This window comes from Saccoglossus kowalevskii, chromosome 8, assembly GCF_978046115.1.
Source record: "Saccoglossus kowalevskii chromosome 8, keSacKowa6.1, whole genome shotgun sequence".
Taxonomy (NCBI): domain Eukaryota; kingdom Metazoa; phylum Hemichordata; class Enteropneusta; family Harrimaniidae; genus Saccoglossus; species Saccoglossus kowalevskii.
The window spans coordinates 40,099,050-40,113,018 of record NC_140648.1 but is presented as its reverse complement, the minus strand read 5'-3'; the positions used below and the strand labels follow the sequence as shown (position 1 = coordinate 40,113,018).

At 38.0% G+C, this 13,969-nt stretch overlaps 1 protein-coding gene across 1 annotated transcript in view; it reads right to left on the bottom strand.

Moving 5' to 3' along the window:
• Positions 1-13,969, bottom strand: part of LOC102807340 (transient receptor potential cation channel subfamily M member-like 2) — a 169,015-nt gene that overhangs the window by 116,884 nt on the left and 38,162 nt on the right. Inside the window, exons 3-6 of the mRNA XM_085502863.1 lie at positions 13,725-13,856; positions 12,208-12,388; positions 9,791-9,960; positions 6,819-6,999 (exon numbers count right to left, since the gene is read on the bottom strand). Of these exons, the coding sequence (XP_085358989.1) occupies positions 6,819-6,999; positions 9,791-9,960; positions 12,208-12,388; positions 13,725-13,856 (664 nt within the window). The remainder of the gene's footprint in view (positions 1-6,818; positions 7,000-9,790; positions 9,961-12,207; positions 12,389-13,724; positions 13,857-13,969) is intronic.

Here is a 13,969-nt window from a genome sequence, read left to right as displayed (position 1 = left end):
ATGACGTGCATCAAGGTCCTATTATGTTTAATGTATGTACCAAATTTGAACAAAATCCGTCCATGCATAACTGAGATCCGGGTCCGGAATGGTGAAAATGTGCGATTTTGATGCATTTTCGGCCTTAAAATGGCCGCTATTCGGCTATCGTTAATCAGATCATGAAAAATATGCATGTGCATATGTCCCATATAATGTGTGATGTATGAGTGAAGTTTGAACTTAATCAGTCCATGCATGTTCGAGATACAGGTGATCACAGACGCACGGACGGACGGACGGACGGACGGACGCATGGACGCACACAGGGCAAAACATAAGTCCCCGTTTTCGGACTGCGTCCGAACGGGGACTAATAAACTAATTCAATGCCAGTAAATTAAAAAGCAACCTTTCTGCCTCGTGGTGATGAATCGGGGCATTGTCCACAACAACTGTATCACCTGGTGTTAACACTGGTTTGCCGTCAATAGTGAATGTTTCCGTTGCTTCAGTGAAAAAAATAACAAATTGGTTTGCATTTGATGGACCCTGAATTACGGATGCAAACATAGAGGCATTCAGACCAACTATAAAATTGAGAGTGTGATTCAGTCCCGCAATATAACAACCGATTTCAGCGCACCAGACTCCTCTCTGTGAATGTCCATAAGCAGACTGTCCTGTGTTAATTTTCACTCCACACTCATCCATGAACTTCAATGTAGCAGGATTTTTCGTATGCAAATAATCTATGTATTCCATATTTTCATCATTAAATCTTGCTGCATGAGGAATTGTCATCTTTTTGTTTGTCCACGGCCCTCCGCCAAGTTTATCACGAACGGCACGTCCGATGCTACTGACATGAATGTCATCTATTTGGGAATACTGTAATAACCTATCTCTGATTTCTTGATACGTCATCGATGGACGTTCTTGTTTCAGTGTCTTTATGAAATCTATGTCTTGGTCAGATAATTTCCCTCTTCGGTCACCACCTTTTGGCATAGTTTCAATGTCTCAAGTTTCCCAATGTGTTTTCCAGATTCGACGAACAGTAGATTTGTCAACCCTGAGCTTGTCATCTATTTTTTTCACCATGCCTACCGGGTAATTTCCAGAATGCTCCCGAAAACACCATTTCCGTCACAATTAAACCACGGAGATCTTTGCTCAAAGCCTTGCCTCGACTGAAACTACGACCCTTTGCATTAGTTTCCATTTTGCAGATACAAATGGAATCTATATCGTGGCATTTTATTCCTGCCATATAAGCTGAAACATTGTTCCATTTGCATTTACCACTACGACATTGTCCTACGCTCACACATATAGTGCCATGCCCAGCTGATTTCAAAACTATGAATCCTAGAGTGTGAAACGCATTCGTGCATTTTTATTTTTGTCTTTTCCGAGAAATGTCATTGTTCAGAACGAGTATAATGTATTGCAGCAGAATATTTTTTTCTATTGCAGACTGCTCAGACCTACATGTACCCCATATAAGATCGGTCTCCATGGTGCGTTATTATTTGAACGTCCCCAACCCTTGACGTCACGCACAAGTTTGCAGATCTCTCGGCGTTTCCCCGCAGGTTTCCCAGTTCAATCAAAATGGATGTTACTGGGACACCTCAACGAAAGTCGCTGGAATGTTTTTTGAGATCGATAGATCTATCTCTTATGAAATATTATGCGGACTTTGAAAGGCTTGATTTTACATCAGAGATGTCACTAAAATTCTTCAAACCACGCGATTTCGACAAATTTGAAACCAGAAAAAGCTCAGTACACAGACGCATGGTTATCAACGCAGCCACCAAATTACAAACACCACAGTCAAAACTTGGACTGCAAAACTTAGATTCTGATGACAGTCCATCCGCTAGTGATGATCATAGTGCCATCAATCAACGAAATGGTAGCATCGCGAAAAGACTTTTTTGTTCCCAACAACCACCTTGTGACCATGGCGAAAGATACACAAGAAACGCTGCACTAGAAACAGAGATGACCTTACATGCGAGCATGAGAAAGACATCGAATGGGGTCAGTATCATTTCCAGTCGCCATTCGAATTATCGATTGAAGGTTTAGAAAACGAAATCGACATTTTGGAGAAGGAACTAACTGTTGCCAAACAAAAGCACGGTGATCTCCTGGAGTATTATTGCAACGAACCTAGGAGAGAGGTTGGTGAGAAAAAATGCACACGAAGTCATGACAAGCGCAACTGTCCATTTCCAGCGTGCGTTACGGCAGAACAGTGCGGTCTAGTTTCTGAACATGCCGAGCAACGAAAAGAAGTTCAATTGGCTAGTGAATTAGTCGGTAAACTTACTATTGAATTAAAAAAGAATATCAGTTTGGATGTGAAAAAACTGCTTATGAAACCACTAGTACATCATTCTACTCATGGATATACACACCGCTGGTGAATGTAAACCGGAGTAAATAATTCGAACTGCATCAGGTATTGTACCCCGTACGCCACTAATCGAAGCCGTTGCAGGGATCTTGGATAAAATACTACAACAGTAAAATAATAGAGAATCTCAGTGTCATGAGCAAGACATTTGTGAATATTATAGACAATTTCAATCTTAAACACAACAGAGCTGACAAATACCGTCCTGGTGCAAAAGTTCCCAACACAGTCAGAGAGATGGTAAAACAACGTAATGTGGTATTTCCTGAAACCGCACGCCGAGACGCTCGCCCACTCGAACATGTTGATGTGACGCCAGCGAGAACAACTGCGCGTCACCCAACTGCAACAGTAACCACCGGTAAATGTAGTACATTGCCAATACCTACCATAACTTCTGCTACAGTGGCCACCGGTAAATGTAGTACATTGCCAATACCTACCATAACTTCTGCTACAGTGGCCACCGGTAAATGTAGTACATTACCAATACCTACCATAACTTCTGCTACAGTGGCCACCGGTAAATGTAGTACATTACCAATACCTACCATAACTTCTGCTACAGTGGCCACCGATAAATGTAGTACATTGCCAATACCTACCATAACTTCTGCTACAGTAACCACCGGTAAATGTAGTACATTACCAATACCTACCATAACTTCTGCTTTAGTGGCCACCGGTAAATGTAGTACATTACCAATACCTACCATAACTTCTGCTACAGTAACCACCGGTAAATGTAGTACATTACCAATACCTACCATAACTTCTGCTACAGTGGCCACCGGTAAATGTAGTACATTACCAATACCTACCATAACTTCTGCTACAGTGGCCACCGGTAAATGTAGTACATTGCCAATACCTACCATAACTTCTGCTTTAGTGGCCATCGGTAAATGTAGTACATTACCAATACCTACCATAACTTCTGCTACAGTGGCCACCGATAAATGTAGTACATTACCAATACCTACCATAACTTCTGCTACAGTAACCACCGATAAATGTAGTACATTACCAATACCTACCATAACTTCTGCTACAGTGGCCACCGGTAAATGTAGTACATTACCAATACCTACCATAACTTCTGCTACAGTGGCCACCGGTAAATGTAGTACATTACCAATACCTACCATAACTTCTGCTACAGTAACCACCGATAAATGTAGTACATTACCAATACCTACCATAACTTCTGCTACAGTGGCCACCGGTAAATGTAGTACATTACCAATACCTACCATAACTTCTGCTACAGTGGCCACCGGTAAATGTAGTACATTACCAATACCTACCATAACTTCTGCTACAGTAACCACCGATAAATGTAGTACATTACCAATACCTACCATAACTTCTGCTACAGTGGCCACCGGTAAATGTAGTACATTACCAATACCTACCATAACTTCTGCTACAGTGGCCACCGGTAAATGTAGTACATTGCCAATACCTACCATAACTTCTGCTACAGTGGCCACCGGTAAATGTAGTACATTACCAATACCTACCATAACTTCTGCTACAGTGGCCACCGGTAAATGTAGTACATTACCAATACCTACCATAACTTCTGCTACAGTGGCCACCGGTAAATGTAGTACATTACCAATACCTACCATAACTTCTGCTACAGTGGCCACCGGTAAATGTAGTACATTACCAATACCTACCATAACTTCTGCTACAGTGGCCACCGGTAAATGTAGTACATTACCAATACCTACCATAACTTCTGCTACAGTGGCCACCGGTAAATGTAGTACATTGCCAATACCTACCATAACTTCTGCTACAGTGGCCACCGGTAAATGTAGTACATTACCAATACCTACCATAACTTCTGCTACAGTGGCCACCGGTAAATGTAGTACATTACCAATACCTACCATAACTTCTGCTACAGTGGCCACCGATAAATGTAGTACATTACCAATACCTACCATAACTTCTGCTACAGTAACCACCGGTAAATGTAGTACATTACCAATACCTACCATAACTTCTGCTACAGTGGCCACCGGTAAATGTAGTACATTGCCAATACCTACCATAACTTCTGCTACAGTGGCCACCGGTAAATGTAGTACATTACCAATACCTGCGGTATCTTGAAGCCGTGACTCCCCACTCCCCAAACACGTGTACGACAGACATTGCGTCTTCACATATAAACTTTCCATACAGCTACTTCGCTGCTCCTTATTATCAACCTGGCACTGACTATTTTCAATATTCACCGGGATACGGAAATATTTCTGACGCATCACAATTCGCTTATCCGTTTTCATTGTTGCCTGGCACATCATACCTGATGGCGCCACCAGTGCCCAATGTTGCTCACACATCACCACCACTTGCAACTGAAACCCAGCTGGTGACCAAACCAATTACACCCAATGTTGCACCCCAGTTGCCACCGGTGCCATCCACTGAACACTAGTAAACTAAAGTCTAAACTTCGTTTAAACTAGTTGCGAACGTTTATCTATAGGAAATAGTGAGTTATTCATTATATTACATTAACAATGTATTACTGATCGACATTTGTTATTTTATTAAATATTATAGTTTTTAAACATTCAATGTTACCGAGTTTTCATTTGGTATGCGTAATTTTCAATTAGTGTGTATGCCCAGATGTAAGAGCGCATATTTACAGCTGATGTTTGATTGCCCACTCATGTTTGTCTCCTAGTACTACAATAATATATACGTAGCCATACGTTACAGGAACGTCGAAAACCAACACAGACATGTATACAAATACGTAATATTACCAGCTACCGATTATTACGTACGTTAAGGGAAAGCATTGAGCTGACATGAATATCTAATATTTATATACGCGATCTTCCGACTTATTTATTTCAAAACAAACATACTTTTTACATTCTATCGGAGCCGAACTACTGCTCCTCCCACTGAATAACAGAAGATTATCTCCAATGCGTTCATACGGTCGTGAGCCGAACGAGAGCCGAGATCTGCCAGAGTTTGATTCAGTTTGATCAGAGCCAAACAGAACAGTGCCCTCGAATAATGAGTATGAAAAAACTGTACTGAAATCGATTGTGGTGTCTTGTTTGTCTTGTTTCTTTACATGGCACGATGCTGATGGGCTAGGAAAAAAAAAGTCGCGAGTCTGAGCATGGAGGTAGAAAAGACAAAGCACTAGCGTTATTATTTAGATACCTGCACTAGTACCTCGAATAAACAGAAACACGCCAGCTAAAATGTGTTACAACCTATTATTTATTGTCATGCAAAATTACCATTTTGTAATTATTCAACCGTTAGTGATATCTAAACTACCGGTACTAGTACTATGAAGAATCACAGTCCCTCTATCTTCTCTATATATCATAGAGGGACTACAGAAGAATCTAAACCTACTAGATCGCTTCTACGATTTTTTCTTTGCTGTCTTTAAAAAGTTTCCGGTCAGTCGTTCGTTCAAGTTTTTGTTGCATAATGTCGTACGTCATTTTTCCCGTTTCCCGTTGAGCTATCAATCTATCGCAGTAGCAGTAATTCTTTGCTCTGCCAAGTGTATATTAGGGTGCGTACCTCTTCTTCAAGCCGGAAATTGCGTGAAATTACGAAATATGTTGTCTTTGCCATAATTGAAATGATAGGTTACTTGAAGAAGATAATTGAGGGCGCGATTTCAGCCTCGATAGTTGAGCCATGTCGGGACTCAACCCTATCGGAGTACAACCCCGAGGGTTTAGTGAAGCCGAACTTGGCTCGAGCCCACACGGTCATTTTTGCTGGCTTGAACCGGCTCGAGCCGTAGGGCTCCGATAAAATGCTGTCGTGTGAACGTAGTAATTACCGGGACGTCACATTTCAATATGCGATCTTTGTGACGCATATTAAGGTAAACGTGAGAGGGCATCGGACAACTTGGCAAACTATTTCTAGAGTACGTATCAAAACGCAGTCAAATTTGCACTATTGCTTTTAAAACCGTTGGAGTGTGTTGAAAAACAACTAATCTTTGACAATCAGAAAACGTTTAGCTACATTATTGTATTAATATAATATACCGGTATTATTATTACGAGTAAGATAAAACAGTTTTCTAAGATATGTGTTTGTAAAGCCACAGACTCCGTTGTAGAGCAAGTTATTCTGTAGTTAATTTGTATCTAATTTAACAGCATTTACAGCGCTCTGTGTAGCTAAAGAGCATTGTTGCAATTGGATAAGATACCAATCTAGGTAAGTCGGTAAGGCAGCTTGATCGAATTCTGTTGTATTTATTGACAGTAGATGACTGGGAGAGTACATGTACTTATCTTTTTAAGAACAGTAAAGAAATATCCACTTGAACATGACTGGTTCCCCAGATTTAGCATTAAATTTCTGCTGTCAATTAACTTTCAATTACCTCTTTCTGTTTTCTCAGCAATATATTTCTCAAGGTTAGCTCTTAGTCTAATATCGGCCCCAAAAGTTTCTTTACCATGATCCACGAGTATAAAATGTGTATGGTTACTGTCTAAAGCTGACTTTTTCTCCTTTCCCAGATCTGACTCTTTGTATTGGGCTGGCCACAACCCACCACCACCCTGCAAGTGGAATCAATAGCAACAGATCATAAATTAGGTCATTAAAATATTAAACTAGGTGAATAAATGACTATTAAATAAATTATTGAATAAACAAATAAATAAATTGTATACACTAAGAAATAATCAAAGAAAACTCACAAAGAATACAAGTTGTGCTGAAGGTATTTGAGAAATGAAACAAATACAGAAAATATTTAAAATTAATTACACTTATTGAAAATTAATCACACATTTAAGATAAGCCTGTTCTTTAAATATCAACAATATGAAAGCAATCTTATATCAGTCAATTATATTTTATAACATCTATATTTTTTACTCCTGTGTGCGAAGCACAAAATGGGAGTCTTTGCAGTTAACTGTGTGTGTGTGTTTGTGTGTGTGGTACCAATGCTGTGATGACTTCAATTTAACTTTACATCTAATTGTGATGACAGGACCTACATTGTGACAACCCTCATTGTTTTCTTAATTTATATTAATGTTTAAGCCAAGTTAGCATAGCTTAATTTTAGTAAAGGAAGGTATGGTTCAATTTATATTAATATTAATATAATTGTACCATACCTACCCCATTTACTAACCCTTCGCTTCACAAATATTTCTATGTTCAGTCTTGACTTTTATTTAATTAAACTTAAAGCAGGAGGGATGTCACCTGCGCACACGCGGGAATTGAGTCACAAACAACGATAACAACACATGCTGAAAACTTAAAGGCTCATGGGTAGACGCATGTTTGTAAACAATGAGACGCTATGGCCATCTGATGCATACACAGGTGACAACTCCCTCGCTTCAATTAAAATGCAATTCTATGATGAATTGCATTGTAATTGAGTTTAATTAAACTCCAATTAAAAGGCAACCCTATATAGGAGCATGTTTTAATTGAGTTCATATCGCAACTAAAAGTTAATTCAACTATAATAAAAGTTAATCCAATGTGTCGTCATATTGATGGTACGACATGAATGGGTGTGTATGTGTTTGTTACCTGATATGCATGATAATTATCTGATTTTTAGCTGTCCTATGACTGTTCCACTGATATCTAATAAGCCATTCATTAGATTTGGATGAAACTTGGTACATAGATGCTCTTGACTAATGCGCAGATTAGATTAGTTTGGGGTAAAAATCCATGCATATTAATTACTTAATTTGCATAATGATTATTAAATTTGCGGTTTTCCCACTGATATCTAAAGTACTAATCATCACATTTCAATGAAACTTGGTACATATAATGTCATAGGACACTGCACAGACCTGATATGTGAAATATTAATTCTCTATTTTGCATAATCAATCAATTCTCATAAGTACTAATCATTACTTTTCAATGAAACTTGGTACATAGATGCTCTAGAACTATGTAGAGATCTGATATGTTTTGGGTAAAAATTTGTTCCAATTAATCAGCTAATTTGCATAATTAGTTATTTTTCGGCTTTTACACTGATATCGCAAATACTAATTATTTTATTTCAATGAAACTTGGTACATGGATGCTCTAAAACAATGGACAGACCTGCTCAGTTTGGGATTAAAATCAGATCATATTAATTACCTAATTAGTTTTGGGTTTATATGCATCTATAACCTAATTTGCATAATAATTACTTCTCTGCTTCCCACTAATTTAGTTAGGATTAATCATCACATTATAATGAAACTTTGTACATGTGCACCCTGAAACAATATACAGACCTAAATCTATGCATACTAATTGCTTAATTTGTAATCCACAGACATGATTAGTTTAATTTTGATAAACATGCATATTGATTATCTATTATTAGCCCATTGCTGATATCTAAAAAAAATCAGATTTAAATTGAATTCATCACAGAGGTGCTCTGGAATTAATTAGACTGAAAACCATGGATGAAAAATTAAATGTATTTTCTGTATATACTATAAATTTTGATAATGTGAATCACATTGTTTTTATGTTGTGCATCTCAAATAGCAGACAAATATTAGTTGCCAAGCTTCTCGTTTGAAAGGTAAATCTTAAATTAATTTTTAATATGTCTCCAATACCATCAGCAACACTGGCGTTCTTTTTAAGCTTTCTTGGATTATATTTATTTTTAGACTTGTTATTTTCTTAATTCTTAACTTGCTAGCAACATTGAGAGAAATTTGTATTTCTGAAGATGCAATAAAGGTAATATTTTCTTAGTATGTTCTTTTGATCTGCTGTTTTACAGTTCTAATGCCAGGTCTTACCTAAAGACCTGCGGCTAAAAGAAAGGATGACACAAAATGATAACCATACACACAAAACGTATCAAATCATAACCAACAATACGTAGAAAGTCTAAATTGATAACGCTTTTCTCAGCAGGTGCGCAGTGATATTAAGAACAATTTTCTGTATCTCTTGCAGACTTGGGTTTCCTGAATTTATCAACATGCTTTAGGGTGTCTTTGTTGACAAGACCAAGTTCTCTAACTACCACGGGTACGATCATTGTTTTTAATTATTATTATTATTATTATTATATTATTATTATTATGATATTTTAGCTACCTAAGAAAACAGTTATTGCATGCACATTCAATCACAATGTGTGAAACAAGATGGCTACAAATTGGCAATTTTGTATCAAATCACAAAATAAATGGATATACATCAGTGGTTCTACAACATGATTAGCATAATCATTTGAAGAATCATAGGCAATGTACATCAACAGCTTTATATAAATAGAGACCATGCAGTGCTTTCTAACAATAATCAACATCTGATTAGGTATATTATAAAAATAGTACTTACAGGCCTTCCTTCCAGTGCTTTCTTATTATCAATCATAGTCCATGTGGCAATTCCAAGTGCGACAACTTGCTTCTGATTGTCTGATGTTATTCCTTGACTTTCTTCCATGATGGCCTCACCAACTTTCTTCATGACTCCAACCGCTGTACCACCAGTGATGATCCAAGCACCTGAAACAGAATGAATGGTTACTGTAATCCATCCATCTGTAAATTTCACTGTGATATCCAGTCATTTGGAATGGAGGTGTAACCACGACTTCTGTTGAGTTGCGCCAATGGGTATTAGACCCATGGGGTTAATTTGTTGTCCTCAAAGGAGGATATTAGTGTAGGTAGGCCACACATGATTGGGTTAAAATCACCCAGAGTAGTTCATCTTGTATTGTGAACGAGACCCTCATTTTTATTATTTAGTCAGCATTGAGTTAGTTTTTGTTTTGAAAGTTTTTCTGGTGTCAAGAATAGTTTGCATAATTTATGTTGGTGACCTAGTTTTTGAGTTATTATATTTGTCTTGTATATTCCTAGGAGTAAGCAGTATTTCTTTTGTTCGTTATCATGCTATTTCGATAGGAAATTTTCTTGTGTTTTAAAATTTATGAGTGTGTTCTACTTTGACGCAGTATGGGCTGAACAGCACGACTTGTTGACAAGTTGGTCTTGGAAAGTTGCTATGTGAGTGACGTCATGATTTCAACACGCGTAGGGCATGACCAGTTGTTTTTTTATAGAGGGTTTTGCTGCTAATGACTTTGTATTGTGTCAGTGCGTTGTTTTTTTTGCTCCATAGGTTGTATTATTTTATAGTACTATTATAATTTTAGATGATATAAATTTCGTAGTTAAATATTTAGAGTTGCAGGGATTTTAGATTGGTCCCCCGGCCTTCTTGCAAATGGTACGAGCCTACCTAAGAGCGAGACGGAGGCAGTGGTTGTTATGGCAGATGTTGTGAGCTGACGTGCGACAAGAAGTCTCCGGAACATTTTGAATATTTCTAGATTTTTGACGAACTATATGCTCGGAAAGTCAATAATCAAGCTGCAGAGAAACTCAGCGTGGATGTGACAGAAATTCCGGATCATTTGAAGTTTTTCAAGTATCATTTGTTGTGCATGAAGTAATCAATAAATCCATAAAAAAACTTCAGTTGGACCCATTTCGATAGTGCCATATGTTTTATAATCCAAGGTTCCTTAGTAATTTCCTCATATGAGTTGTTTTTATTGAAGCGTATAATTTTAATTTTTGTTACGACATAGTGTATTTTATCATCCTTTGAATTTACCGCCCAATAGAGTACACTATCAGTAAAGAGTTTCGGGAGTACCGGATTCAATGAATAACTTGTTGTATTTATAGTCATTTTCTCTTGATTGTTCAATGAATCTGGCTACTTAGCGTTTATCGTGTGTTTTGACGTTTTCATTGTCTGTGCGACTGACGTATATTTGGCCTTTCCGTCGCACTATTCAGCGTACCGCGCGCTCAGTTTTGTGTTTTACATTTTTGGCCATTACGGCTAAAATTGTAGCTGTACGCTTAAGCGTTAGGGAGCATAAACCGTATTAATATTGCGTTTGTTACATATTCCTGTATTCAGAACTTAACATAGATTGTTTTGTGGTATATCTCACGTAGACCCCTTTAACTATTCTTATGTTTGGCCTATTTGTTAAAGGGCAAGTACTAAATTTTTATACTTTTTGAGTGGATTCCTGTTACTGATAGGAGAAATTGAATTGGGCATTTAGTATTTTCTATTTTGAATTTACTAAGTCTAGTGTATACCTTTTGCTGCTTTAGGCTAACCTATATTGATGTTGTGTATAGTTAGCCAGTGTGCAATTTGTTGTTGTTATTTATTAAATCATTTTCATTTCATGTGTGTTTGGTCATACACCTTCCTTGCACTGGTAAATATTGGTGAAGCTGTCCATGCCATAACCCGAACCTGTGAATTAGTCTGCTTCGAGTGCCTCTACTTTGATGGTAGGGAGACCTGTTGTCACTGGTTACAAGGGTCATTGGAGGGTCACTGAGAGAGGGCTTACAGAGGGTAACTTTTGGACCCACTTACGTCCAAATAAAATATTCAAGGATCCCACCTTTTATTTTGTTAGATTCATACACAATATGCATCAACACATTTGCACTTATTGCTACATTTACACTACAGCATTCTATCAGAGCCGAACTATTGCTCCAGAACAAAAGCTGAGATCCACATGGCTGAAAATGATTTGGGTGTTGTGCTTCCACAGAGCAAAGCATAATGCAAGTGACTGACAGTACCCTGACCTACAAGTGGAAAACAATTTGCCCCACATTAAAACGTCTGCTTCCCAGTCGGATGTAGTATCCTGCGTTAAAGCAACCCTTGGTGGTATCTATATTACATTGTGATGTACATACCTGTACTGACAGCAGCTTTAAATAATCCTTTGTTGAAGAGTAACTTTAGTCTATCTTTGAAAAAGAAGTCTTGTGCACCACCAGTGACTGATATCAACACTTTAGGTTTATCCATTTTCCACTGATTAATCAGAAGATCCCATAAAATGTGTGGTTCTGTTTCCATGTCAACACGAACATACTGCAAAAGAGAAAGATGCATGATGCCGCCCGACCTTGAAATGGGGGTCAGGATGAAATCTGTTTTTGTCATGTTACCTCAAACCCTGCAAATGGAAGTGTGCATGGAATCATGAGAAGAAACAGTGTGCATTATGATAACTGTCATAAAGGTGATTGACAGGTCATACTTGTTTTCAACTCTGGAAGGACAGTAGAATCTACCAAGTGTGCTTGTAATTTACATAACAAAGGGTGTTTACAACTTTGGAAGGAGAATTGGAATCTACCAGGTGTGCTGTTATTTGAATAATAAAGGATGTTTATGATTTACTGAGTTGCCTACGTGACACAGCTGCTAGCAAGATCACATTCTGATTGGCTCATGTGGAAACCCAGGTGGTGACACTGAATCATGCCTATAAATTGGACAGACTCAGGAGTCCATCATTTCAACTTGGTATCTAGTGTATGCTGCTACGATATTGTGTAACAAGTGATACAGGCTACAACCATCATTTTGTGAGACTTGTATGAACTGCGCTGCTCTGCGATCTCCTGCTTTCAGCGGTGCCCTCCAGAATACCAGCGTTCCTCTGCAAGCAAGACTCCTGTATATCTTTGTTGTGTTGTAGAAGCCATTGACTGTCGTCCATTATTACATCCTGAAACTGTGAGTTATCATCAATGCACATTTCCCTAAGCAATCCCCTGTTTTAGTGACTCTATTCATTGTATTTTTCTGTGCTTTATTTCTTGTAATTATTTTGAGAGGTATTAAAGCGAGGAGCTTTAACTCGATATTTTGGTATATGTGTATTTCACTTCCAGTACTATTGTATTGTCTACCCCATTCTAGCAGTAAAAGAACACCCTGTCCAGTGTGAGTTCTATGGGTAGCCCTCTCAATTGCAATAAGCAGGCCTTGCACTGTGACATCCAATGCCCCAACGAGGGACACAGTCTGCTAGTGGAGCGATAGTACAGTAACAGCTGTGGTAGCATAAAGCACATTTGTAACACAGCTTAAGTATGGTGACCAGCATGGTCACAAATTAAATGCAACACAAATATCACAAGTTCAGCACAATTTATGTATACTCAGCATAGTCAATATAGTGCAAGTGTCGTCATAGTCGCATGAGTGTCGTCATAGTCGCAAGAAACAGCATAATAACATAAGCTGGAAGGAAACAAGGAAATCCCACAGTGATAGCAAAGTAACAGCAGTGGCTGCCTACACATAGTAATTGTCACACTAATGGTAGCAGCACATAACAGCAGTCAAAGCACATATATACATGTAGCACATGCCAATGCAGTATAGTTATAGCAAAACTATTATACCATGTACTTACTGGTGACTTCTTATTATGTTGTCCGAATCCAATGAATTCTATCTCCCCATATGAATCAGCATCCACTTGTTTATCTGGACCATTTCTCTGTTTTATTTTATTTTCTTTCATGAATGAGGAAACGTCTGTATTCTGCAATGAATAACATAATAGTACTATACATCAAATTTGGCATTGAGGAGAGGTACATGTAGTCATGTATGCATTCAGGCATGAAATGGAAAACATATCAAAAAAATCCATAA